Source organism: Onthophagus taurus, chromosome 1, assembly GCF_036711975.1.
Source record: "Onthophagus taurus isolate NC chromosome 1, IU_Otau_3.0, whole genome shotgun sequence".
Taxonomy (NCBI): domain Eukaryota; kingdom Metazoa; phylum Arthropoda; class Insecta; order Coleoptera; family Scarabaeidae; genus Onthophagus; species Onthophagus taurus.
This window is the reverse complement of record NC_091966.1, coordinates 35,386,982-35,413,015: the sequence shown is the minus strand read 5'-3', so window position 1 is coordinate 35,413,015 and position 26,034 is coordinate 35,386,982. Positions and strand designations below refer to the sequence as shown.

The window sequence follows — 26,034 nt, the reverse complement described above, 5'->3', positions numbered from 1 at the left end:
CAAGTTAACAATATTAAAAGTGATTGTTGCTTAACTTTTGAAAGTATTTAAAATTTACCACGAATTAAAAACGATTGATTGGGGTGTGTCAAAATGGTTCTAATCGACTAAAAACATTTCAACAATATTTAACTGGGATGTTAGAATTAAAAAAAAAGATTTTTAATGTTTTTTTGAAACACTCGCTGAAGATACTCAATTGGAAGTATCCTCAGATTGTTTGGCAAAGAAGAAACAAGTTAAAAATATTTAAAAGGGATGTTTATAAGGAAGAGTTTGAAGTTTCAAAGATTTCAGAAAATGGAGAAAAATAATTGGTGTAAGCCAAAATGCTTCTAATCGATTGGTAATATCTTGAGGAATTGCTATTTATTGTTAATAGCCATTTGTGGTTATTTTACACTTTTTTGTCTCTTATTCGATGAAACAAGGAAGCAATACATTAAGAATTTAATAATTGCAAAAGAGAACAACAAAAAACAGATACTTAGCCCAAAATTTATTTTTAAACTATTCTAACAAAGGTGCAATAACTACTCCACGTAACAACTCTTTCGAAACACTAAAACAATCACGTTTACTCAGAATGTTTAGCAACTCGCGAAGTGATTAATGTTATAGCACACCAATTTACAAACAAATCATTAATGTAATGAGAATTGCTGCCGATATTTTATGAAAAATAGGTTATGAAAAATTATCAACTCATTTGTATTTCTCCTACATTCTTAAGGATATTTATGAAAGCTTTAATATTATAATAATAATATTACTTTACAGTGGTTTATGTTATGGCAAAATAATCTTATATCCACGTAGGAATTTGATTCAACGGAATCAAAGCTTTGAAAAATTATTGAATGAAAAAGCTAAAAACAAAATCGAATGAAAGTTTTCTGTTCCAACAAACAACATTTTCGTTTTTCTTTAACACTTTATAGTGAGATCAAATAATCATTAATAGCCTCATAATTCTTAGAAGCACTTTGCTATAAGATTTTAAATCTAAACTATCCGATCCACTAAAAAGATGTTTAAGGTTAAAATCAGCTGACGTTTCAAACACGTTCCTTTCAAGACAAGAAGTTTTTTTTTTAAAATATACTCGCCCGTTTTAAACGAGCTGTTGCCTGGCGTTAAACTTTTTCCGCGAAGATAAACGTTTAGATTATAGGATCGAAAAAATAAAGAAATTAAGGAGGAAAATATTTATTTATAGGTTTCGGCCTCCCGCGTCTTAATATAAATATTTTTTAAAACGACCGCCCCTCGAAAGCAACCCAAAAAAATAGCCGGATTCTTTTCGTGCCTACGTTAAGTTCTCGGTATTTACTTGGCCGGCCCTTGGGCCACTTCACGACATCTTAAAGTTGCTGTTTCAATTGCACCTATTAAAGCAGCGCGAATACCTAAAATAAAAAAAAAATCAATATTTTTAATATATTTATAAGTATAATGTTATAATTACCTTTTTGTTCTAAAAAGTGTAAACCGGCTGCTGTTGAACCAGCAGGAGATGTAACATCGTCTTTTAAAACTCCTGGGTGAGTTTTGGTTTCTTTTACCATTGTACTAGCTCCTAAAACAGTTTGTGATGCTAAACGATAAGCTAAATCTCTTGGTAATCCCATTTTAACACCACCATCAGCTAAAGCTTCTATCATAATATAAATCTTAAATAAAAATAAAATAATTACAATTTTTTTGATAATAAAAGATATAGTTTTACATAAGCTGGTCCAGATCCGCTTAAAGCTGTTATTGGATCCAACATATATTCAGTAACTTCATCACAAGTTCCGATTGATTCTAATAATTTTCTGGTAATCTTACCATCCTCTTCAGTTGCTTTTGAACCACAAACGTAAACGGAAGCACCCGATCTGACTAAAGCTGGAGTGTTTGGCATAACTCTAATTACACGAGATTCACCAGGAAGGTACTAAAATAGGATTACATAAAGCTTTATTTTTTGATTTTATGTTGAGTGATTACCGATTCTAATTGTTTAATGGTAACTCCCATGGCTATGGAAAGAAATAATTTTCCAGCCGGAACTTTTGCTTTGGTGATATCTGCCAAAGCAATTGGAACTACTGATGGTTTAGTTGCAATTATCACAACGTCTGAGTTTTGTACAACGGGGACATTCTCAAAAATTGATTCGGCTCCTAATTCCTAAAAAAAACTTAGAATATAAGAAGTTTCAAAAAATCGATTCTTAACTACTCTATTAATTAACGTTAAATTATTGGATCCAAGTCTATATATAACAAAACATCTTTCTGAAATTAATAGAATCTCAAACCTGCCCAGAAAATCATAGTCTATAACCAAAGATAAATATCTGACTCATACTCAGTCTCAAATCACTTCATTTATAGTTTTACTTGCCATCACACATATTAGTCGATTATGTTATGGTTATGGACCAAAATTCTGGATTCTGGAAATTCTGGATTCAAAAGGAACTATCATGATTCTTCTCTCTATCTATATACTCTATATACATGATGTGTTAACTGGTGATGACACTATTGGTGAAACTATAAGCATACACACACAAATACTAATAGAAATTCTGCTTCTAGATATATTCTTTATTTGCTACTTACAAAAATAATATGTTTCAACAACAACAAAGTTGGCTAAGACCTATCCCTAGCCTGATTGAAAAAGGGGGAGGGTTGAGAAGTGATGATGATTGCATGATGAACTGGATGATAGCACCCTAAGCAGCCTCAGCTGCTCTTCCAGGTTGAGGGTTGAAGTAATGAGCCTACTACCCATTATTCGGAAAAACATAAACTAGTAAAAAATCCCAGTAATCAAGCTTGGAACTTAGGTGAAACTTCAGGAGCTAACAAAATTGTGAACTGAGGGGGCACAGGACAACGACAATCGATATTTATGCTCCAAACGAGTTTTTCGAAAGACTAGATCCACTAGCGACGCAATATTTGTTGTCAAACAAATATTCGAAGAATCCCTAAAATTTAACAAACCTGCGTACATGTACTTTGTCGATATACAAAGGCTTTTGACAGATTGCGCTTAAAGGATGTCTTATAAATAATGAGAATAAAAAGGTCTAAATCATGGGGTAATTAACCTAATATACGACACTAACACCCAGTATAAAACAAAAATCAAAGGACTCACTGGGCCCCTTCATATTAAATCTGATGATAGATAAAATAGAAAACCTACCCAGAACAGCTGGGTTAAAGATGGAAAACACGTTCTTCCATGCCGTCTGCTATGCTGATGATGAATTTTGAGATTGTTAAGAAGAACACATACCTTCATACCGAAAGTATAATCAAAATATATAAAACTGCTATAATACATCATAACATACTTAACAGAAACAAGACCAGATACAAGCGGGACACAATAAATGATGAGAACATTCGAGATGAAAACATGAAGTATATGAGGCAAAACTCAACACACGTGAATACGAAATGAAGATATTAGACACCAATGCGAAATACAAGACTTAGAAAGATGGGCGAGACAAAAACGAAGACTCTGTGAAAAACATATAAAAGAATGGAAGACCACACTAAAAACGCAAAAATGACTAACCCAGTAGGAAAAATCACAAGAAAGACCATCAAAACGATGACGAGAATGTTGGACCTCATCTTTCGGGAGGACGGGTTAGCAATGAACAAGCAGTACCCTACCAGTATGGATATTACTCAAGCACACTAGTTTAACACAACGATTTACGCTCATCAGCTTCCCTCAGCCAGCAACACTCTATTTTTTCGCGACAAGAATTACACCGCACGACAAACGTGGCTAATGAAATTTACCTTACCACGACGGTTTACCATAGAAGAACTTTGTTTCTACGAGAATTCGGCCTTGCCAACGAGAATTCGTAGGCTTGGTTACAAAGAGGATATGAGCTTGCTCAAGTTGCTGCAAAAAATGTAACGATAAAATAGCATTAAGAATATAGTTTGTAATGATAGGAGGATTCTTCAGTAATATAACTTGCAACATTTTTGGCTACGAAGCGTAACCTGCTACCAGAAATAGTAACATTTATGATCTTCTTGGATAGTATTGTCAACAATATACAGGTGTGTCAAATGACTGGAATATAGCCAATAACTTCGCCATTTGTGGTTTTAAAGAAAAATTTTTGGCGATATTTGGTGTTTACATTGTTCCTTGTTTCGTTGCTATAGCAACCAACATTGTTATTTTAAATGGGATGCATATGTTTTTTTTTGCACATTTTAGTAGAGGATATCATATGTTTGTATTAGAAAAAAATCGAGAAAAAATGCGTTCTCTGAAAATATTACTCAGCAAATTATAATCAAAGTAGGCGCCGAAATAACGCCATTGACAGCTTTAAATGTCAAAGTCTTTAACAACAAGGAATCCAAATATTAATAATGTATGGGTACAATGCAGGTGATAAAAAACGCAGTCAAAGTGAAGTTTGTACAAAACAATACAAACAAGCAAATTTTGCCCCAAAATTCTCCATAATTAATAAAGAAACTTGTATTTGAAACATTTTTCTTTAAAACCACAAATGGCGAAGTTATTGGGTATATTCTAGACATTTGACACACCTGTATATTTCAATTGGGCTTCGTCAAGATGTCTTTTCCAGATATTTTACTGTCAAACCAAGCTCTAAAGTTCAATTTCCTGGTTTTTCATATGCTTCTCAAATTGAATAAAAGGCTATAATTGTTTATATTCGCGTAGTGTCACTTTTTGGAGAAATTCTTCGATAAATGTTGAGACTAAATAACAATAAAAATAACGTATGAATAAATTTTGATCTGCAAGATAAGAAATGGTATAAATAACCCTTTTACTACAGCAACAACCGGCAAACTAAGAAGTGTTAATGTTATTCTCATGCAAAGATTTAACTTTTCAGTTGAAGTTAAAAGATTTGACTGATAATTTTTCTGATGAAACAGATTCTTTTTTTTGCATCTGATAAGTTTGGCAGCGATTGTAAACCGCCTGATGAAGAAGTTCTTGCCAAAGGTAGCTAAAAGATTTCCAAAAAGCAAGTTAAACAACTTAAGGAAAGCTGAACTGTACATGAAATAGAGACAATTTTCCGATTTTAACGAGTAATATGGCTTTGATCGTTCTATGTTTGTAAAGCGAATGCGTTTTTCATCACATTATAACAGACTATAGTCTAATGAAAGATGCGTGGTATCCATAACTAGGAATCAATGAATCCATAACACGCAACCGCTGTCCTTCTCTCGAAAATGTTTATACTCTAGTTGAGAAATCATAAAATTGTAATAAAATCAAATATATATTTCTTACTTTATTCCTTTATTACTTATGATTCCTGTCATAAATTGTTGTATTTTATATAATAAAAGAAACCTCAAAACATCATCAATACTATGAACTTTATCTTGATACATGTACAATGTATCAGAGCGTAGATACTTCAAATGTGCTAAGAGACAAATTCAAATTGTTTGAAACTGTTTCGCATTATAGTCGCTTTTCAATAAACTTTTGTACTTTTATCAAAGAAGCTGGGATATTTATGGTCACAGTTGTCAATTGCGATTCAATGATAAGTTAAAATTAGTGATAATATAATAATAATAATAATTGATAATATATACACAAGTAATTAATTATTAACTAATCCATGAAACTGATATCCTTTACGAGGTTCAAGAGTCCTATTCGCACGTTCAAAGATTCTTGTTTTTGCTACTTTTCAAGTTGTTTAAATATTGTAGTTAAAGACAGTACAGAATCCGAATTAATTGCAAAATAATTAAAGTTAATCTAGCTTCACGTTTAGTATTAAATATACTAATAATACAATAACCATTTCTGTTTATAATTTATACCATTTTAAGTTGTTTTACCAAAAAATTTACTAACTTTAAAAGCATTATGAGAGATCATATCACTTGGATGGCAACTAGCAGTCATAGATTCCCCTTTACTTAATCCTAAAAAGATAATAAATTATTTGTTATTTATTTATTTTAGAATTCTTAAATTTACCTGCTGATATAAATCCTTTTGCCATAGCTTGAGCCATTTTTCCACCACCAATAAATCCAATTTTAAGCAGTTTGCTAGCCATTTTAAATACTTAAAAAAACACTTTTATAAAACTAACTGTTAAAATCAAACATCACAAACGTTCAAACAGCGACTAGAAGTAACGTTCGTTATCATGTTATTCGCCAGAAAAGTTTCTATCTCAAGTAGAGTTTGTACTTATCATATCCCCACGGTCTTTTTCAAAACCAATAAATCAGATGAGGTCAAAGTATGCATAAATGTGTTTATTTTGGACGTTATCTACAATTTTTGATGCAGAGTTAATAACAAATCTGTTGATTCTTTTTTTTTTTTTCGTTATGAGCTACAATTAAAAGTCATTAATCGATTGGACTACTAACAAAGATTAGATAGAACAATGAAAATGTTTTCTTTTTTCCTTCTACCTAATTGGTAATGTGCAAATTACAAAGTTCAAGAACTATTTAAAGACAAAAAGTTGTTAAATACTTACTACTAGATTATAGTAGTTGTTATCAAAGTTTTTTTAAATAAATAGATAAAGTTGTTTGCAAACTTACAACTTAAAGATGAGACCTTGAATGAAAAAAAAAAAAATGAGGTATAATATAAAGTAAATAAAAACTATAAGTTAAAATTCTATATTCTATTTTTTATTGCAATAAAAATATAAATAATATAAACTTGTGTACAGCTAAAAAAAAAACGAATCTCACAACAGAAAAATCTACTGTTTCAGACAAAAAAAATCATTAGCCATATTTTGCACGCCGCGGTTCATTTTACGAGTTTCGAATAAATAATCTATACATTCTACGCTGAATGATATTACACGATGATGAATCGATTTTGGCGACGAGAAAAAAAAATGGATCACGATAAAATGAGCCTCTAGATAACAGAGGCCGCAATAATAAGACCGTTTGTAAAAATAACATATCTCTACTAGCTATGTATGGACGAAACTTACAGTAACCCTAACATTTTTTTTTTTAATCTTATTTATACCAATCTTTTAAATTAATAATGACGTATTTATAAAACTTACAAGGACATTTCATTTTTTTCTTTTTTGGTAAAAAAATATGTATAATACTAATTAATCTCTTACAGATTAAGATATTTTAGTTTGTATTTGTATTGCACAGTAAACCAATTTGCAATTGAAAATAATTGAAATAACGAGCTGCCAAATATTACTTTACCTTAACACAATAATATTATTTAAACGATCGATACAAATAAGAAAATTTATTGTTTATCTAAATTTTATTATTGAATTAGGGGTATTTACTTTTCTTTTATACACAATTGAACTAAATCACAATCTTTCACCTCCACTTTTTTTAACACCAACGAAACTCAGTGAATAACATTTTCATTCATGAATTTCATCCCTACATTTTCTTTAAAAAAGATTACAGCAGCTTTAATTTAATTTGTTTTAGTTTCTTTTTTTTTAATACCTTTTGAGCGCTATAACCATTTACAACCAAACGCGAGGAGCAAATACTTCGATTAATTTATTAATTTATACTAAGTATTCATTTCTTTCATTTTTATAAATCGAAAAACTGTTTTATATTTATAGTTTTATCCACAACTTATCGTTTATAAAAAAAAAATATAACGTATGTAGAATGATCAAGTATAAGAAGAGATAGAAACAGAGAGAGAGAGAGCGTGAAATAGAGAGAAAGTTACACAAAGTTCGTTTTTTTGCTTTTTTTCAAAAAACGAACGTCTGTGTACTTAATACAGCAAATGCTATTTCACCGGATCTAAAGTTTCTTTTAAACGTTTCATAATATGCGAACCTATATCTTGAACTTCCGGCCATTGACGTAGAATAAAAACCGCGGCAAACACTATAAATAACGTTGTTAGGATTCGAACTCTGAAAAAGAAAGATGATGTAATGTAATAATTACAAATAAAATCAGTCTAGTACTTGATTAAAAGCGATGTTAAATTTGTATTAATGTCTAGAAAGATAAGAATATTAATGAAAAGTCGAAAAAATAAAGTAAATGTTTACAAACGAAAACTTTTAAGAAATAAATTTTTGATTTACCAGTTTATGTCATGTTTTTGAAAATGTCCTAGTGATAAACGATGTACACGATGCGGTCAATGATAGTTTTGGACGAGCCCCTTCAATCGTTTCAAAAACGGTCACCGTTCTACGACTACTACGACTATAAAAATAAAGAAAAAACACAAAAGCTCAAAGTAGGTTAGACATAAATAGGTGTGATTAAAGCATTACAAATGATTAACATATTAATAACATTAAAAAAAGAAAAGCAATGATGACAAAAATTTTAAGTACTAGACTGATGATGATTGAACGATTTAGAAAATTTTAGAAAAAAATTTAAAACTTATTTCTTTTTCTATTTTTAACATTTTTTTATAATTACCTCGTACGTAAAAACGGCATGATAATTCCGGCACAAGTAGCAACCAGTAATAATACAACTTGAAGAACAGTCAGCAGTACATTTATCAACTTAACAACTAGTGCTCGAGCATTCGAATTGTCTATTCCTTCTAATGTAACGTATTGTTGTTGTTGTAATGCTTGGTGTTCCATTTTTTGAATCTAAAATAACATAAATTGTTAAAATTTTTAATTAAATCAATTATTATATTAAAGTTTTGCCAATATAAAAAGTACTGCTTCGAAACATATTTTAAGAAACGTATTTTATGGACTATCTTGCTTTTCTTGTTCGATTTGTTGATGTATTTCTGATCGTCAGAGTCATAAATGATGCCCAATGTATCGTTTCGAAATGCCGTAGATTTGGAAGAGTTGCAGCTTAGCAAACAACAAAAAGCGTGATCGTCAAACGACAAGTTCAGGTTTCAAAGATTATACTCTACAAGCTGTGATGGAGAAACCAACACAATTAAATTGAAATTGAATAGAGAACTTAACCCGGACAACTGCAGCAATTTCTACAACAAAAGAACCTTCTTCCTGGGTGCTCTTTGGCTATCCGCGGAAGAACCATTTACATTCGGTGGAGTTTTTGAATTTATGATTAATGGAGTGATACTAGTCTTTCAACTTGTTTACATTTTGGGAAGGAAAAAAGTCCACTTCGTACTATTAACGAGATGCAAACTGGACGGATGCAGTAGTTTCTATGGAAGAAAAACCCAACCTTTTAAATCATTCTGCAGCATCGATAGAAAGTGTTCAAAGAATCCCAAATGTTTGCCAAAAGTTCTTTCTTTTCTCCCCCTATGTAAAAGCTGCGCCATCCACGGAAGAACCTTGGTACAATAACTTTCTGTGGGGTTCAGTTTCAAGCAACTAAGCGATTCCCTACTCAACACCCTGCTTGAGCCGACTAAACCATGGTTTTACTATTATAGACTCATCTTCCAAATAGTTTCTATTTTGTGAATAATAAAGAGCTCGAACTGCATTATAAGATTAACACAATCTATCATTAATTTCCGTGACTGACAGAAAAACGCACGTTTTTCTAATGGATAGTGCATAGAACGGTGGGATCGGCCAATGTTTTCACTCCATTAACTCGTAGTCCATATCGAGAAGTTTCGTTAAATTTAGTTGACGTACAAAAATAGAGTAGTAGTAAAATACAGGGTGTCTTAGCGAGACCGGTCATTAGACGTTTCTGGGGTTCTGGCCAAAATAAAAAAAAATCAGATTAAAGTATTATCAATCGTGTCAATAAATCATTAAATATTTCTTTTCCATGGCACAAAAGGTTAATATTGATATGATATGTGAGCATTTTTCAAAAAACCCTAATTATTTCCCAAACTATTAATGTTAGGTATGGGACATATGGGATATAAAAGATGTAGAATGAGACACCGAAGACGACTAAGTAATAAAATATGGGGGGTGCCATTTAAAAAAATGAAGTTATGGTACTTCCAAATTTCGAAAAGTTAACGTGCCATAGTGAAGTGACCAAACGTTCTAGACAGCCGTTCTCGGCACCAAAACATACTCCATCATGTTGCTTAAGCATGTTCTGAATCCTAAATTGATATCCCAAAAATCGAGTGTTCTCTGATTTTTTGAATAAATGTCTGCTAGAGCAGATTTTTCTAGAAAAATTCGAATAACTCGAGAACGGCCGAATCAAATTGCAAAAAGTAATGTTATTTATAAACCATGAAAACAGACAAATCCAAATATGTAAAAATATACAGGATGTTCCATCTAAAAAAATAAAGTAGGTGGCGACTTCCGGTATAACTGGAAGTACTGGAAATCTGAAAATATTTTAGTCGAAGAAATTGATTATTATCAATACGCAATTGATAATACTTAAGTCTGAATTCTTAAATTTTTATTTTGGCCAGAACCCCAGAAACGTCTAATGATCGGTCTCGCTGAGACACCCTGTATAGTAACTATTAGGCGTCCTTCGCATAACACCATTTTGGGATAGGTGTATGATTTTTACACATAAAGTAGTGTAAAGATGAAATGATCAAATGGTAGACACACAGCTACGACTCCTGATTTCCATGGATTTTCTGAAAGCGACCTCAGAAGGTCAGGTAAAGACTAACGTGTATGTCGGCAGTCCAAGAATAATTCAAGAATCGAAAGAATCCGTCAAAAATTAAATCACGGCAAATGATTATTTTTCACACTTAACGTTTTCGATTTTTTCCTTTTGGCAACCAAATTTCCAGACTTTCTCTATACATTGTGTTTATCTTCAACCCAATAGGATCAAAATTTCACATAGTATTAAGTTTAGGTCATTTAGGTGTGACCACATTATTGGTATAAGCACCACATTAGTGGCCGTCCATCACACATTGGAATTATCAATGGAGTAAAATCTGCAGTCTACTATCGTATCTCTGCTCTTCCACTAAAAAGGGATTTATCGCTTGCGACTTAAGCAAATGTGCATAGTTAAAAGGTGTGCAGCCGGTCACTCCTGGTCGGTCTTGTTCGAAACAATTACCGTTCATTGAACCTAGTTGGTTACCAACTATGAGTTTTCAGCGCATCCATGAATCATAACAAGGCAGACCCCACCTACATTCGTCTTTGAAAATGGGGCAAATAATATTTTAACGCATTATAGCTAAGCGTAATGGTAAACCTTATCTTAGCATGATAGTCCAGTTGTTTGTATCTCAATTGCAAGACATTACGGTTCCTAGAATACAGTGCCTCTTCACTTTTTTTAATATAATGTGTTTTTCTGATCATGTTATATTACCTTTTGGCAACAACAATTAATGGCCCTAATCTTATGACATAACACCTATGTAATTTTTATGGGTTTTCTAAAGATTTGGACTTACACACTAACGAGCTCGAAACCACATTAAGTATTGAAGTTTAAAATTGAAAACTATCAGCCACATTTTTGCCAAAGCGTCCCGAATTATAAATCACATTATAAATCAAATTATGTGTTATATAAACTTTACTTTTTTCGCTCATGTGATAACACTATTTGTTGAAATCAATTTTAAATCTGTTATCAATAAAAATTTAATGAAATCAAAAAAAACACGAAACAAAAGGGATGGATTATCAATCAAGCAGAATAATTCAACAAAATTAAACTACACCTGATTTCTTCTAGCAGTAGTTTGGAAACTTTTTCTATTTATCATAATGTGAATAAAGTTGCCTATAACTATAGAAATTTGTTTTTCTGCTGTACAATAAAATGAATTTTAATTTTATAATCTCACTCCAGGAGGTGACACAGTGTTGTGAATGTTCATAGTAGTATCAAACCTATCACACTTGATGTCATTTAGAAGCCATCTAGTAATGTATCTACTCGAGATAATTCTGAATTACTTTGTTTGAGCTGAGATTGTATGTTGTACCATGAACCTGTAGGAATGCTTCCAGATCTCATGGAGATGCGAATTTTATTTCTTGTTACTGCTCAAACGATTTAGCATAGATACTTTGTCTCTATTCACTCTGAGGACGAAGTTTATGAGACGCGGTGATTAATGCAGTACGAAAATGTAATTACTCTGCTTCTCAATCCTTCATTTTAGATAAGAATCATATATATCATAGGTACTTTCGGATTGAACCCCTTGTTTGCCTACTGATAGATATCTTGTGATTGCGTTAATTAAAACCAATTACTCATTTCAATTGAAGGATTGTATTCTGCCTGTTTACCCAAGGGTTTTGAAACAAACTTGGATAGTTTTAGTTACATATCTGTATTTTTAGGTGTAACTAACGACATTTTCCGGGCGGTTGTCGTGGATTTAAGCACTATAATCTTGCTACTTGATTTCTCAAATGTTAAAACTCTGATGCTGAACACTGATTCGGTGGCATTTCATACTTGTTAAGAAACTAAGATTATTATAGTTTATACTGACAACTTCCCCATACGAATCTGATTCGAAATTGGTATAAAAGTAGTTTTCTTAAAAGCTGTTTTATACATATATAATATAATAATAAATAATAACTTGTCGTTCTTATTTTTAATACAACTCTAAAATGAATATTACCTTAGTTTGACAATGTTCAAGCATTTCATGTATATCCCTCAGTCGTTCTTCACTTTGATATTGAATCCTTTCCTCCAACTCATTCATTAGCTGCTTTAAATTCTCAACCTCATTTTGATGTAGCTCAGTCAAATCGTTTATTTGTTCTTCTAGTCTTTCAGTTCGGAATTTTTCTTCCTATAAAATCACATTTCAAGACCTATTGCTTCACAAACAAGACATTAATAATTATACAAACCTGTAATTCTTTACTTAAAATTTGAACTTCTTGCTCAAGGTGCTTGGTCCTTTCAACCTTTTCTTTTAACCGATCCATTTCTTGGGATCTCGCTTGTAATTCTTTTAGGATAACTTTTAAATTGTATTCTTGGTTAGGATCCTCTTGCGCTCTTCCATATCTACGGGGAATAAATATTTAATATTTTAGTCATTATCAATTTTTCCTTATTTAATACAATTTACCTATCTATACTTTCGCTAGTAACAACACTGCTACATTCACTTCCGTCATCGCTAAATTTTGGTGGGGCGTTTTGGCTCATTGAATTATGTGAGGTGGCCACGTGAAGATTGGCGGGTAATGTAGCGGAGCCGTGGTGATTCTTTTCGCCCTGATCGCTTCCTCCGGCGCCCCCATTCGTACCGCTTCCATCAGAGCCGGTTGTCCCAGGCCCTATGTACCACGCTACGGATTATAACCACGAGGTTACCGTGCGGTGCAGCCATGCTCTTACATTGTGCATGTTATTAGCGTGTTTTATAATTTAATTTTGAAAATGTTTTTAGGTTTAGAAAAAAATTGGAACTAACAATTGTACTCACTTGCAAATATTGTATGTTGAATAAATGAAATCTCTAAAGTGATTTTAAGTAACCTTGGCTTAATAAAAAGAAGTGAATAACACGTAGAGGTCTTTTTTTATACAACACACTATATTGTACAAACCTTTATAAAAAATGGCTTGTATGTTACTGAGAAGCAAGAAATGATTCCTCTTTATATGAAACACAAAGCATTGTTTTCAAAAAAGGAATCATTTCTTATTTGATCTTGAAATATTTACAAAAATCTAACTAATAAGGATTTTGTTAAATCTTGCTGTATGTACATTTTAAACTGAGCGGGATAAAAAGGATTACTAATATAAAAAAATTGTTAATCGAGAAAGAATTAATTTAAAAAATTTATAAACGTTAGTTTTTGGGAACCCACCACTAACTCCTTTATTTAGGACCATTCGTTTCAAACCAGGGGGTGTCGAACTATGTTGAGTGCCAATATTATCTAAAAACGGCATCAGCATTAGCGGGAATTAGGTTTTTTCGATATAAGATCGTCAACTTTAACAAACAATTTAAATATTTCCACAATCTAAATTTACTACAAAGGATTTCAATCTCAAAATGAGATTTAAAAGCGTCTATAAAATATCAATTTCTTTGAACTCTTATTAATTTTTTTTATAATTCAATTTACCTTCTACATGTGTATCTTGTTAACCACAAGAATCCGCGTAGCGATTATCAAGGTGAAAAGAAAACAGAGTCAACGTAGTGTGTAACGATTAAAAAGAAAAGGTAACAAAAGGGTTTTCACAATCAGTGTTTAACACCAAAAGGGGACCACACCACCAATAACATGGCAGGAAACATTTAAATACATTCCACTATACCCAAAATGTATAATTTTTTTTAATGATACTCACTCGATAGCTGGCTAATATTATCGGCACTCCCAAATTTGTTTTTAATCAAATGAGCAAATTCTCTTGGTTTTGACATTACGGTCCCACTCAAACCGGATATTCCATCTCTTATATTTCCACCAACATTTCTAACAAAATTGAAATAAAATGTGAAAAATCAAAAATTTGCGAATTAGTAAAATAGGTATATAATATATAGTTTGCGGGAAGGTGATTTACAAAAAAAATTTATAAACATAGGTTTACATTTATTAATCGATGTGGTATATTCGCCTGTTACAAATTGTGTTATCTATCTTTTGCATCGGGTTGGGTTGGCTTATAAATTTCCTCAATATACCAGAACTCATCAGATTTGTCATTGAATAATTTCAGAACTCGGAGTAAGAACTGTTGTCCTTTCAGATAGCTAACATAACAAGCGATGAAATTCAAGATTTACAATGTTGAGGTTTTGGGATATTTGTGCTTGCAATATTCCAGAACTCAGCTTTGAGTTATACAAACACACCTTCAATTAAGTACAGGGTGTCCCAATTTCGATGTCCGCATAGGCTATCTCCGAAACTAAAAGAGATAGAAAAAAAGTAGCTTACATGTCATGATCTCGTTTTTCGAGAAAATGTTAATGCCGAAAACTCCGAACAGCTATCGTCTTTTGTTTTCGCCCTATCGGCAAAAACTGAAAATTTTGCAAAAACGACAATCGCGAATATTTCACTTATTATCAAAGATGGTGTATTATAAATAAAACATTATATGGGCAACTTTTTACGAAGAATTCAGTGGCGTAGGTAGAATTTTTTCCCCATCTTTTATTTTCGAGATTTTAGACGTAACTTTATTTTTTTAAATGGAAACCATAGTTGGCTATGACTTAAAATAATTTGTTATTTTCTTCTGATAACAAATATATATAGTTTGTGGGGTATATTTCTTATAGTTATTGAATAATTAGCAAAAAATCATTTTGTTCCATCTAAATCTAATGTATGTATTTAAAAGTTAATGTTGCTATGGTGATAACCATACATACTATGATGGAATATAATGTATCAATTTTGTTTGTTCTTTCTAAAACTATTGTATGTATTTAAAACTTAATGTTGTTATGGTGATAACCATACCATGAGGGAAAGCATTGTTTCCAATTATTGCCAATGTTTCTAGCAAGGACACTAGAATCTAACAGGACTGCTACATCCATTGTATTTTTGTAGTCCACTACGGGTTGGTTGCCCGCACTCTACGTCACACTATTTGCCCCGCCTGATAACTGTCTATGTTTTTAGAGGTTATATGATAGACATTAATACGTCTAAAAACATAAAACTTCAAAACTAATATGAATACGTCTAGGATATAACCTCTAAAAACACACAGCAAACGCATAGACCATAACAACAGCTAGGCGTGGAAAATAGTGTGACGTAGTTTGCGGGTAGGCTGTCACAACAATGGATGTAGCAGTCCTGTTAGATTCTACTGTCCTTGAGTTTGTAGTAGTATTTAAAAATTCACTAACAACTCTGGCATTATGTGCTGGTGCTCCGTCATATTGAAAATATATCATTTGAGACATATTTAGTGGCAAATTGTCGACCAAAGGCTCAATGTGCTGCCTTAATATATTGAGGTATTTCCCTGAGTTTAAGTTTTTATGGTAGATACTATATGCCAAAATTCTATTATCTAAAAGGACACACCATACATTGAACCCCAATCTTCTTTGAACACTCAGAGACTTCATCGGTCCAGATTACATTTTGAACAAACAGCAGGTTATTTAATTTTTTTAAATATCATCTACAAAATTCTAATCTTCGATTGACATCTTCGGCACGTAAATAATGAGTTAGCCCCGCTTTGTATAGTTTATACTTATTTTTCTTTCATATTCGGGAGCAGCGTCTTTTGGGTCAGACGTCTTGTTGCAATTTCTCTTGCAGGTCATTTTGGTATGTTTTTGTATGTGGTTTGGGGAAGGACCAAATATCTATAAAATTTTCTGCTAACCGGCTCAAGTTTCTTACGTGCGGTTGTCTTCTTTCTGGATATCTTGTGAAATAAAATTCCGCGGCTAACGTCGCATTCTTATCTGATAACATATAACATTCCATCATGTTACCTTTTTCATAATTTTCGAAATTCATTGTAAAGTTTTATTCAGTTTTGTTATACTTTGACACTTAAGATGCTGGAGCATCGTACCAGCACATAATACCAGAGTTGTTATCGAATTTTTAAATACAAACTTTGGCAATTATTTGATACATTATGTTCCATCATAGGATGTATGGTTATCACCATAGCAACATTAACTTTTAAATACATACATTAATTTTAGATAGAACAAAATGAATTTTTGTTAATTATTCAATAACTATAAGAAATATACCCCACAAACTATATATATTTGTTATCAGAAGAAAATAACAAATTATTTTAAGTCATAGCCAACTATGGTTTCCATTTAAAAAAATAAAGTTACGTTTAAAATCTCGAAAATAAATGATGGGAAAAGAATTCTACCTACGCCACTGAATTCTTCGTAAAAAGTTGCCCATATAATGTTTTATTTATAATACTCCATCTTTGATAATAAGTGAGATATTCGCGATTATCGTTTTTGCAAAATTTTTAGTTTTTGCCGATAGGGCGAAAACAAAAGACGATAGCTGTTCGGAGTTTTCGGCATTAACATTTTCTCGAAAAAGAAGATCATGACATGTAAGCTACTTTTTTTCTATCTCTTTTAGTTTCGGAGATAGCCTATGTGGACATCGAAATTGGGACACCCTGTACTCAAGTCTGTAATTGAACTTAAAGCTACAATTGTTGACAATTTATGAACTGTATGAGTTGTTATTTGGAATTCTAGAATTATAAAGATAAACGAACTCATGTTTGGGCTTGTAAGATTCCAGCACAAACTGGAATTCTAGAGCAAACTCAAGTTGGATTTATGATTGAAATAATAACTGTTGATAATAAATCTCATGCCATAACAGAATAGATGTTTCTATATATTCCTACAGTGTATACTATAGTATTGTACAGCTAACAACGCAAAATATCTAGGCATGGTTTGGACACAAGACTCAAATGGAAGGAACGCGTGAAGATGAAACGCGAGAAACTCGGCTTTAGAGTGCGACAACTGTATTAGCTCTTGGGGCAATACTCTAAAATGCCCACTCAAAATAAATTAGTTGTTTACAACCAGATCCTTAAGCTGATCTGGATACATCGAACTCAGTCGTGGGGATTTGTAAGCCATAGCAAGTTCAAGACTATCCAGACATGGTAAAATAAGTCGCTGCTGATGATTGTAGATGCTTCGTGATACGTGCGAAATGCGTATCTATATAAAGACTTTGAGGTCCCTTTCGTCAAACAGGAAAATTGTAATATTTCAGAATGCAGCCTTAAGTTCTGGAACGAATCCAAGTTTGTTTAAGTGCCAAAGTTTGCGATCGAACAACTCAAAGTAAAGATTAAAGTTGAGAAAGTTGTTTATGGTTCAGATGCCTGTCGTGGCAGAAGATGTATAAAAAATTGACTGTAAATTATATTTAAAATATTTCAGAACTTATTACAACCTGACATTCTTGAATCTAAATTGTCAATCAATCAAGGACAAGTTATAATAAAAGAGAGCATCAGCTATTGCTTCGAATTCTAGAATCACAAGCATAAGATATTAAAAGAACTCATATTCCAAAAACTCAATTTTCTGTTAGTCAACGTTCCAGGGCACAATGTTAAGCTTTTGTGCGAAACCAAATTCATTTATAGAAGAGATGAGTTGTTTTGCAAGCTCTGGAATCAACAAACTTCCAATTTTGTAGAAATTCAAGTTTATGCTTGAAAGATTCTGAAGCAGAGGAAAAGCTGAAATTCTTGAACCTAAGTTTAAGCCAACCTAAATATATAATTTAGTAATTATAGAATTCAAATATAATTTTCACAAGTCATGTGAAATGTGTTACTGAATAATTGTACAAAACTGCTCTTTAGCTATTATTACGAATGCCGATACTATAAATTGCGTTTTTGAATACTCTAAACCTCACACCTGTGACTAAATGTTTGCAAAACTCATAACAATAACTACAAGCAGGTGCATGTCACAAGTGATGTATCAGCTTAATCGTCAGCTTTTTCTCAGAAATCTTAAATCAAAAACTGAAAATTCGAAAAGCTTTGATCTAAAAGCTACAATAAAGTATTTCAGCACTCAACCACAAGTTCTTTAGTAAACCCAAGTTCATTAAATCCCCCAAATAAATGATTAGTTAACATAGATGAGGTTCCAGAGATTGATCATCAGCAGTTCTTCCGGATTTTAGATTCACAAAATTGAAATTATGAACCAACCTAACACTGTCTAAATGTGTAGTGTATATTTCAAAAAAAAATCAATTCTAATTGACGTGTTAAAATTTATACTAACAGTTCTTGTTTAATCATACCATGATAGAAAAGTATGACGGAGTTTTTCATCTGTTACCTTTGAACCGTTAAATTACAAACAAGTAGTTTTTTGTGTGAACCTAAGTCTTAAGAACTCAAGTTTCTGCTTGAAACATTACAAACCTCAACATAAACTTGAATTCTTTTAGCAAAATTCAATTCGTTGTAGAATCGTAATCTGTAATTAAACAACATCAAAATTTTGTGTAAAAACTGTCTTTTATTTTGTGTCATTGGTAAAATGCATTAAGAAAATATTTACTTCTTTTTGACACGATACAGACAATGTTAATCAGTCAGATAAATACCATAACAAAAGTGATGTATCAGATTTACAACCAGCTAACTGCAAGTTAAGATTGTTTAAGAACTAGTAAGTGTTACTACAAGTTCTGGAAACTTATAACTACTTTAGTTAACTCATGATAGTAAAAGTATCATTTGAATATAACCACATCAACTACAATAAATGTTAACCCTTTAGTATCATTCAAATAAATTATTATTTCTCACAAATCACCCTGCATTTTTTTTATTCCTTACTTTAACCCTTGTCCCATATCTCTTAAAACTTCCCTCGTTGGTTTATGACCTTGAACACCTTGCGTTTCAAAAACTTGAACACGTTTCTGGTAATTGTCCAGCTTTTTTTGAAGCTGAGAAATAACCTGAGCACTTTTTTGATTCTTCTTTTCAAAAACCGCCTTTATCCGCTGCAGTTGTTGTTTATCGGCGTTAGTCGATAACTTTAGGTACTCGTTTACGTTATCTGTAAACGAAACAATTAATTCATCTAATATTTATTGATGTATCAGAGATTACGTAATGGTAAACGTTTAGACAGTCAGTTATTTTGATCCTAATTTGAACAAATGAGTTTATGAAACAAACAGGCTGCGTTTGATTACGCAAATTATGCACACCGTGTTGGAACTTGGATACACAATCAAGGTGAAGCGTATTAATAACGCTTTATACTTGGATGTTTAAGAAGGCAACAGCAAAGATTTAAAAATATTAAAGGAAATAAACTATTTTTAAAAATAGATTTTCAAATGTTTCTATAATCTAATGTTGTAGCCGAAAGTCAAGCTATTATGTTTGAAATGAATCATCAATCAAATGGATTTTTATAATCAATTTTATGAGATGATAACACTATTTCCTATACAAGCAGAAAATGTTTGTAAATTTTAATTATCAATCCAATAATCTGATCAGGTTAAAAATGAGTGGCTTCCATCTACCGGGAATCATATCCAAACACCTAAATATTTTTCAACGTTAAAAATAGATCAAAAAAATGCTCCTCAATTAACTGAACTGTTATCAGAAATATATGACATGCAATAAAAAAAAATGAATTTTATCAAACAATAACAACATCTTACCATCTCTTAACTTTTGTTCAGTCCTAATAAGATCCTTCGTTCTAATAATTTTATGTTCAAGTTGTTCAATAACCGGATTAATTCTGGTGGAATTTCCAGCACTATCCGTAACAGAATCATCTTCGGGTCGCGGAGCATGTTCTGAAGAACCATTTGATACGAAGGACGGTGGATAACAAATATCGGACGTATCTCCTTCAGTGAGCGGACAGGAATCGTCGAGAGCATGAGACAACGTTGTCGAGTCATCCATATCAGATGATTTTGGAGCGGCAGGACTTCGATGTCTACTTGTTCTGGTAGCCGAAGAGGAGGCCTGTTGTTGCTGTTGCTGCGTCATGACGTCCTGTTGCGACTGTAACACGAAGGGTCTAAAATCACCAACGCTCACCGAATGTCGAAGGACATTATCGCACATGCCCTTGGCAATAAAAAACTGCATTTTGTTTAAAAAAAAAATACTACGTGATACAATCAAGTTATGTTTAACGAATGGATCTGATGATGTTTTGAAATGCGATTATTTTTGTGTGTTGATTGAGAAAGGTGGGGTTTTCGTGAGATTATATAGATATTGTATGTAAATACCTTACGATAAAGGAGTTTTTATTTACGTTTCATTGTGAATAGGATTTATTGGAATTAATATCATTTTTATAAGGGTATGTTTTAAACTTAAATAACAAGAAGCACAATCATTCGATGAATCAGAATAAATACACTACATAAAGGATTAACATTTTATATTTATTATTAAGGAAATATTTTATTTGAAAATCACAATTTCAACACAATTCTATTAAATATTTTTAATTAATTTACCCTTTCATATTTATCAAACGAAATCAAAACCGACTAAAGCTTGGAATACAGGTTCAAAATCGATATCAAAGAGACACAGTGTGCCAGTTTTCTCGCGGTCAGTAACATTGCCGGTTTGGTTAAAATTATTGAATTTCTAACGGAATCGATAAACGCGATTCGTTTAAAATTGAAAATGTACAGATTAATTAAAAAAGGAAAGGAGAGAGCTGTATCTGTCCAAAGTGTAATATGGTTCCTATCCATCATATATATTTTTATAAATGAGTATATTCGCTGGACGGATTAAAAGATAAAACCTAAATTAATTTTATTTGGAATTCACTGCACTTCCAATATTACCGATTAAATTTTGCAGGGTCGGAATAGCAACCACTTTTAAATATTTATTAAAAAATACTGAAATTATCATGATTAAATTGGAATATGGATAATAAGAATGATTCAACATTAAAAATATTGAAGTATATAGAATTATAGCTATCAAACTATTTTAACGCAAAACGATTGTATTTTTTGCAAACATTTACTCAGAATATGCACTGATAGTGTTTGTTCGCCGTCTGTAAGATTCCAAAAGATTCCAAAGAGAGGAACATCTGGATTCCCATGAAATGAGTCCTACTTTGAATATTGGGCTAACGTTGATTGTAATCAAAGCAAATTATATAAAAATGAGATCCAATAAATCTCGATTTTGCTAATGTTGGAGGTATGTTAATTGGTCGCAACTAGAAAATACCTCGAATGGAATATTAACCTGAATCAGGCATCTCCCCATCTTATGGAAAGGTATTATTTTCTATGCAGATATTGAGATACATGTAATATAAGACAGAATTAACAACAAACTGATTAATAAAAAATGAAATGCCTCGATATAATAATTTTATCGTTAAAATAACGAACGATTCAAGCACTACCGGTTTCAACACTCACTCTGGCATCTTCAGGATCATATCAATTTATTACATGATTGAAGTGGTTATCGTCAATAAGTCCTATAACTCAATATAAGTGAATATGATTTATTGATACCCTTCAAAACCACTTTAACTGTGGATTTGTGATCATCACTAAAAACTGATAAAATAAAAAGGTTTTGAATTGCACCCAATATATTAGTAAAGACCAATAGTTTTGCATACACAAATCATAACACTTATATAAAAATCAAAGAGAAAGATGTAAAACACCCTCATGTTAAAAAAATCATGCACACAGTAGTAAAGTAAAACTGTTACAAAATAAAAAAAGTAATTGTTATAAACATTTCATTTAAGTAAGGCTTTCAATGAATAAAATAGTTTCACTGTTTTCATGTGATCAATTTATGACATAAAATTGATCAAAGTTATTTTGTCTGAGTTTACATAATTGATGCAATCAACTTTTTGTAACATTCTTTTATTCACAGTAATATTAGGTTCACTTAAATAATTCAGATAAGAGATGATAATATCACCTAGTTAATGTTCATAAAATTTATTTTATCATCAATTCATCAATCTATGTTATCAATATCAAAAATATACAATATCACAGCATTGATTTATTTGAAAGTTTATTCACTACAAGTTGATATAGCCTTCCTCACACATCATTTACTTCTTCAGGTGGTTTATCAACTATGTGGGTCAGATAAGTTATTGAAAGCGTTTGTCAAAATTATCCTATTGATCACCATTTATTCGAATTTGTCGAAGATGTGTCTATCATTTCAGAAAGGCATTTATACAATATTTATAAACTTATCATAACTACATCTTCGTTCCCATCCGTCTGCACGCTAAGCAAAGTAGTCGTGTGCAGATCCACCATTATAATCAATTACTGTTCCAAGTTCTTTGAGCAGACCAACGTCAAAAATATGAAATTTAATATAAGACCTCGAAGGTGAACGGTATAATACTTTATGATATTTACTTTCTGGAATGTTTCTACTCAAATTCTGAACAGCATAAATCTAGTAACATACATAGCGATAATATTGTATCTTGCGTATATAATAAAAAGTGTATCATCACAATTACGAAATAATATTAGTGTAACATGTTACTGTTACCAAATAGATAGTATGTTCGATTTTTTTATTGCGCTTTATTCAATGTGGTTTTCTGTGAATTCCATCGTTGTAATCAGGTGACTAAACGCGGTTTACTGAGGCTAATCGCTACTACCGCCTTGTATCCACTCCTTTTTGGTCATATCTATCACTCGACTTTTCTAACAGATTCCTTGTATTTACGCACTCTGATGTAATAATAAAGCTTCGTTTGATCGCATCCGCGTCTGTGTGACCTAACTTTATGGGGACTGCTTCTATTAATTAATAAGCAGAAAAGAATCTTTCATCTCTTTCATTTCTAATCGTTCCTTTATTTCTTATTTTCAAAACGTTTTTGCATTTAATCATACTCCAAGCATAAATGCTTAAAAATACCATTATCGTTCTAACAGTTTGTATTTATTGATGAAATAAACGTTAAATTTAATTGGATTAGAACTACATAGTTCGCATAAAATGTTAATATCGTTCCTGCTAACGTAGGAATGCCATAAAAACCTATTTATAGTGGTGATTGTTATTAAAAGTATGAACTTGAAGAGGGTAATTTCCCAAAATTTTCATGTATATGTTTATCAACATATAGCTAAAGAATTTTCGAAAAAAACACGTTTTACTATAAACACTTTTCAGTGATCTAAGGTTAATATTTAGCTTTCTATGGCTTTAGTGCAAGCAAGTGTCCTAGATATATGTAGGTAGTCTTAAAAAACACTTGCACTGAATAGAACTTATTGTGTTCGATCATCTAGAAGAAATTTTTCAAATTTAAATTTTTAAAGTAACTTAATTCGACCCTGCAATTTCATATACAACCATAAAAAAATAATCGTTCCGCGAAATCGTTAATAATTTTAAATTAGTTCCACAAACACAACCTTATCAACGATTATTTATTTGTCGAGATTAAATTATCAAAACTAATTAATTTCTATTCGATTAAATGCCCTCTTTATTTTTACACTATGCAGTCCTTGAACTTTTTTATACATGGCCGAGCACAACCACCTTCCCATTAAATTTCGATTGTCGCAAAGTTGTATACCATACGAGAAACACAATACGTTGCATTCTTTGCACGTATGGCGATTTGAATATTTTTAAACGCAACTAATTTTAGACCTCGATCGTTTTGTATCCGATCATATCCGGCCCGTGTCGAGACTTGTAGCAACAAGCTTTTGTAAAAACATCTTTCGATTCAACTTCCGCAACAAGAGCAAATATGAATGTACGTAAATTGTACAAGTTTACGCATTGAAACACGAACGAATTACGTAAATATCGATTCGCACAATTGGATCAATGGTTTCGTACTTTCGTGCGATAATTGAATGAAATTGTACCTATTCGGTTTCATATATTTCTTTTCAACACAACGTATGTTTTCAATTCTTAATTAAGTAAAATAACTTTTAAAAATGTTTCTGGTTAATTGGTGACGCAAAAAAAAACAACAATTTAAAAGTCGACGTTTGTATAAATTGCTTGCGAAATTAATTTTTATATCATAACTATACAGAAAGTTTTTGTGAGAAAATTGTTAACCTTGAATGCATCGATAAACGTTTTGTATTTCGAAACAACTTAATAATTTACTTTCGGATGTTTGAGTTCTAGGAATCTTGAATCAGTAGAAATAAACGTTCAATAAACAGGACATTTTTTTTGTACTAACAATGAGTACTAATGAAAAATAAAACGAACAGTGTAAAATCTATTTTGGTTCGCACATGGCGTTTAAAACATAATTTGAATCCGATTAGAAAACAAGGTCTCATTAAAAAATCTATCTATTTTTAACTAACCCAACAAAAACATTGAGTTCTTAAAGGATTTATTTATTAAATTAAAACAAACATTAAGATAACAAAATCTAATCTAACAAGGAAATAAGAAAATTACAACATTCACAAGTTAAAACAAAAAGAAATCTTGAAAATCAAAAAGAAATCATTCCAACCAAGTCAATTCAAGACCAGTTTTCTTTTTAACTTTTTCTTTTTATAGTCATCTCCCTTTTTGTTGTAACAATCAGTAAAAGCGATTTTATTTCACTCACCTTCAAGAGGAGGAAATCGTGAAACTAACTCCGTCATTTGCGTAACACGTTTCGCGACATTTTCCTTTAGTAACTTACGATGCACTAAACAATACGAAAAGAGAGAAGATGAAGGTCGCACCTCGTACCTCGTGAACGGGAAGAATAGATGGGAGCTTTTGCCATCCGCTTTACAATCTCTCAATTATTCATCACGATCAATACTAATAACACGAACTAAGGATTGAGCAACTTGTGGATAAACTTACAGAAATGCTATCAGAGGCGGATTGATATATCAATAAATAACATTGATAATTTTCGATAAATTTCAACTTTTATTGAAAATTAAGGAAAATGTTGAAAATCCATAAGAATTTAAGTAATATTTATATAAGATTTCGAAGAAATTTAATACAGTACTGATATGTACAGGATTTATTTATTTGTGTAGAAAACGATGCAGAACGGACGATGATATTAAATTACAAAAATAAGAATCAGCTTAAATATTACGCAAACTGTGACACATAATATGTTTATATCAACATGAAATGATATCAATGAAATTATGATGTATAAATACTAAACGAGGACGAAAGAAAAATTATGACACATCACGTAAGCTGTACTAAATCGTTTCAAAGTCTCAAAGTACACAAAACACCTTCATAGAATACATTGGGTGTGTGTGGTTGTATTTTCAGATTATACAATGTACACCAGATTAACCCATTTACGGCCAAGATATAACCTAATTGTAAATTTTAGAAAAAGATAACTTTTTATTACAAAAAACATATTAACTAAAGAGATACGAGACATTTTGTATGATATTTCTGAAAGTATTAAGATCTATTGTAACTTAAGCCCTCCAAAGGTTTAGGGCAAATATAAGTCCTTGATGAACCTTAGTATTGCTTCGAGGTCTTGTTCCTTTATGTTTGTATGTTG

General features: G+C 31.6%; 2 protein-coding genes across 11 annotated transcripts in view; both read right to left on the bottom strand.

Moving 5' to 3' along the window:
• Nucleotides 1-1,193: 1,193 nt before the first annotated feature.
• On the bottom strand, nucleotides 1,194-6,311 carry LOC111425791 (Pyrroline-5-carboxylate reductase-like 2). The gene is made up of 6 exons (XM_023060042.2): nucleotides 6,037-6,311; nucleotides 5,911-5,981; nucleotides 1,996-2,178; nucleotides 1,730-1,942; nucleotides 1,469-1,673; nucleotides 1,194-1,409 (listed from the first exon to the last, which is right to left on the bottom strand). Exons 1-6 carry the CDS (start codon nucleotides 6,116-6,118, stop codon nucleotides 1,330-1,332), a joined length of 834 nt encoding a protein of 277 aa, XP_022915810.2. The 5' UTR covers nucleotides 6,119-6,311; the 3' UTR covers nucleotides 1,194-1,329.
• A 380-nt stretch (nucleotides 6,312-6,691) lies between these two features.
• LOC111425700 (transmembrane and coiled-coil domain 2 protein Dmtn) overlaps nucleotides 6,692-26,034 on the bottom strand; it is a 34,094-nt gene continuing 14,751 nt past the window's right edge. For 2 of the 10 annotated variants that reach the window (XM_023059906.2, XM_023059915.2), the window contains 10 exons: nucleotides 20,150-20,504; nucleotides 19,302-19,527; nucleotides 14,283-14,410; nucleotides 14,054-14,068; nucleotides 13,790-13,861; nucleotides 13,039-13,261; nucleotides 12,815-12,974; nucleotides 12,577-12,753; nucleotides 8,484-8,665; nucleotides 6,692-7,957 (listed from right to left, as the gene is read on the bottom strand). In XM_023059906.2, coding sequence (XP_022915674.1) covers nucleotides 7,828-7,957; nucleotides 8,484-8,665; nucleotides 12,577-12,753; nucleotides 12,815-12,974; nucleotides 13,039-13,261; nucleotides 13,790-13,861; nucleotides 14,054-14,068; nucleotides 14,283-14,410; nucleotides 19,302-19,527; nucleotides 20,150-20,504 — 1,668 coding nt within the window. In that variant the 3' untranslated portion in view covers nucleotides 6,692-7,827. Of the gene's footprint in view, nucleotides 7,958-8,134; nucleotides 8,259-8,483; nucleotides 8,666-12,576; nucleotides 12,754-12,814; nucleotides 12,975-13,038; nucleotides 13,262-13,789; nucleotides 13,862-14,053; nucleotides 14,069-14,282; nucleotides 14,411-19,301; nucleotides 19,528-20,149; nucleotides 20,505-25,101; nucleotides 25,190-26,034 lie in introns of those variants that run through there. The other 8 variants (XM_023059908.2, XM_023059916.2, XM_023059907.2 and 5 more) reach the window with 8 other exon arrangements.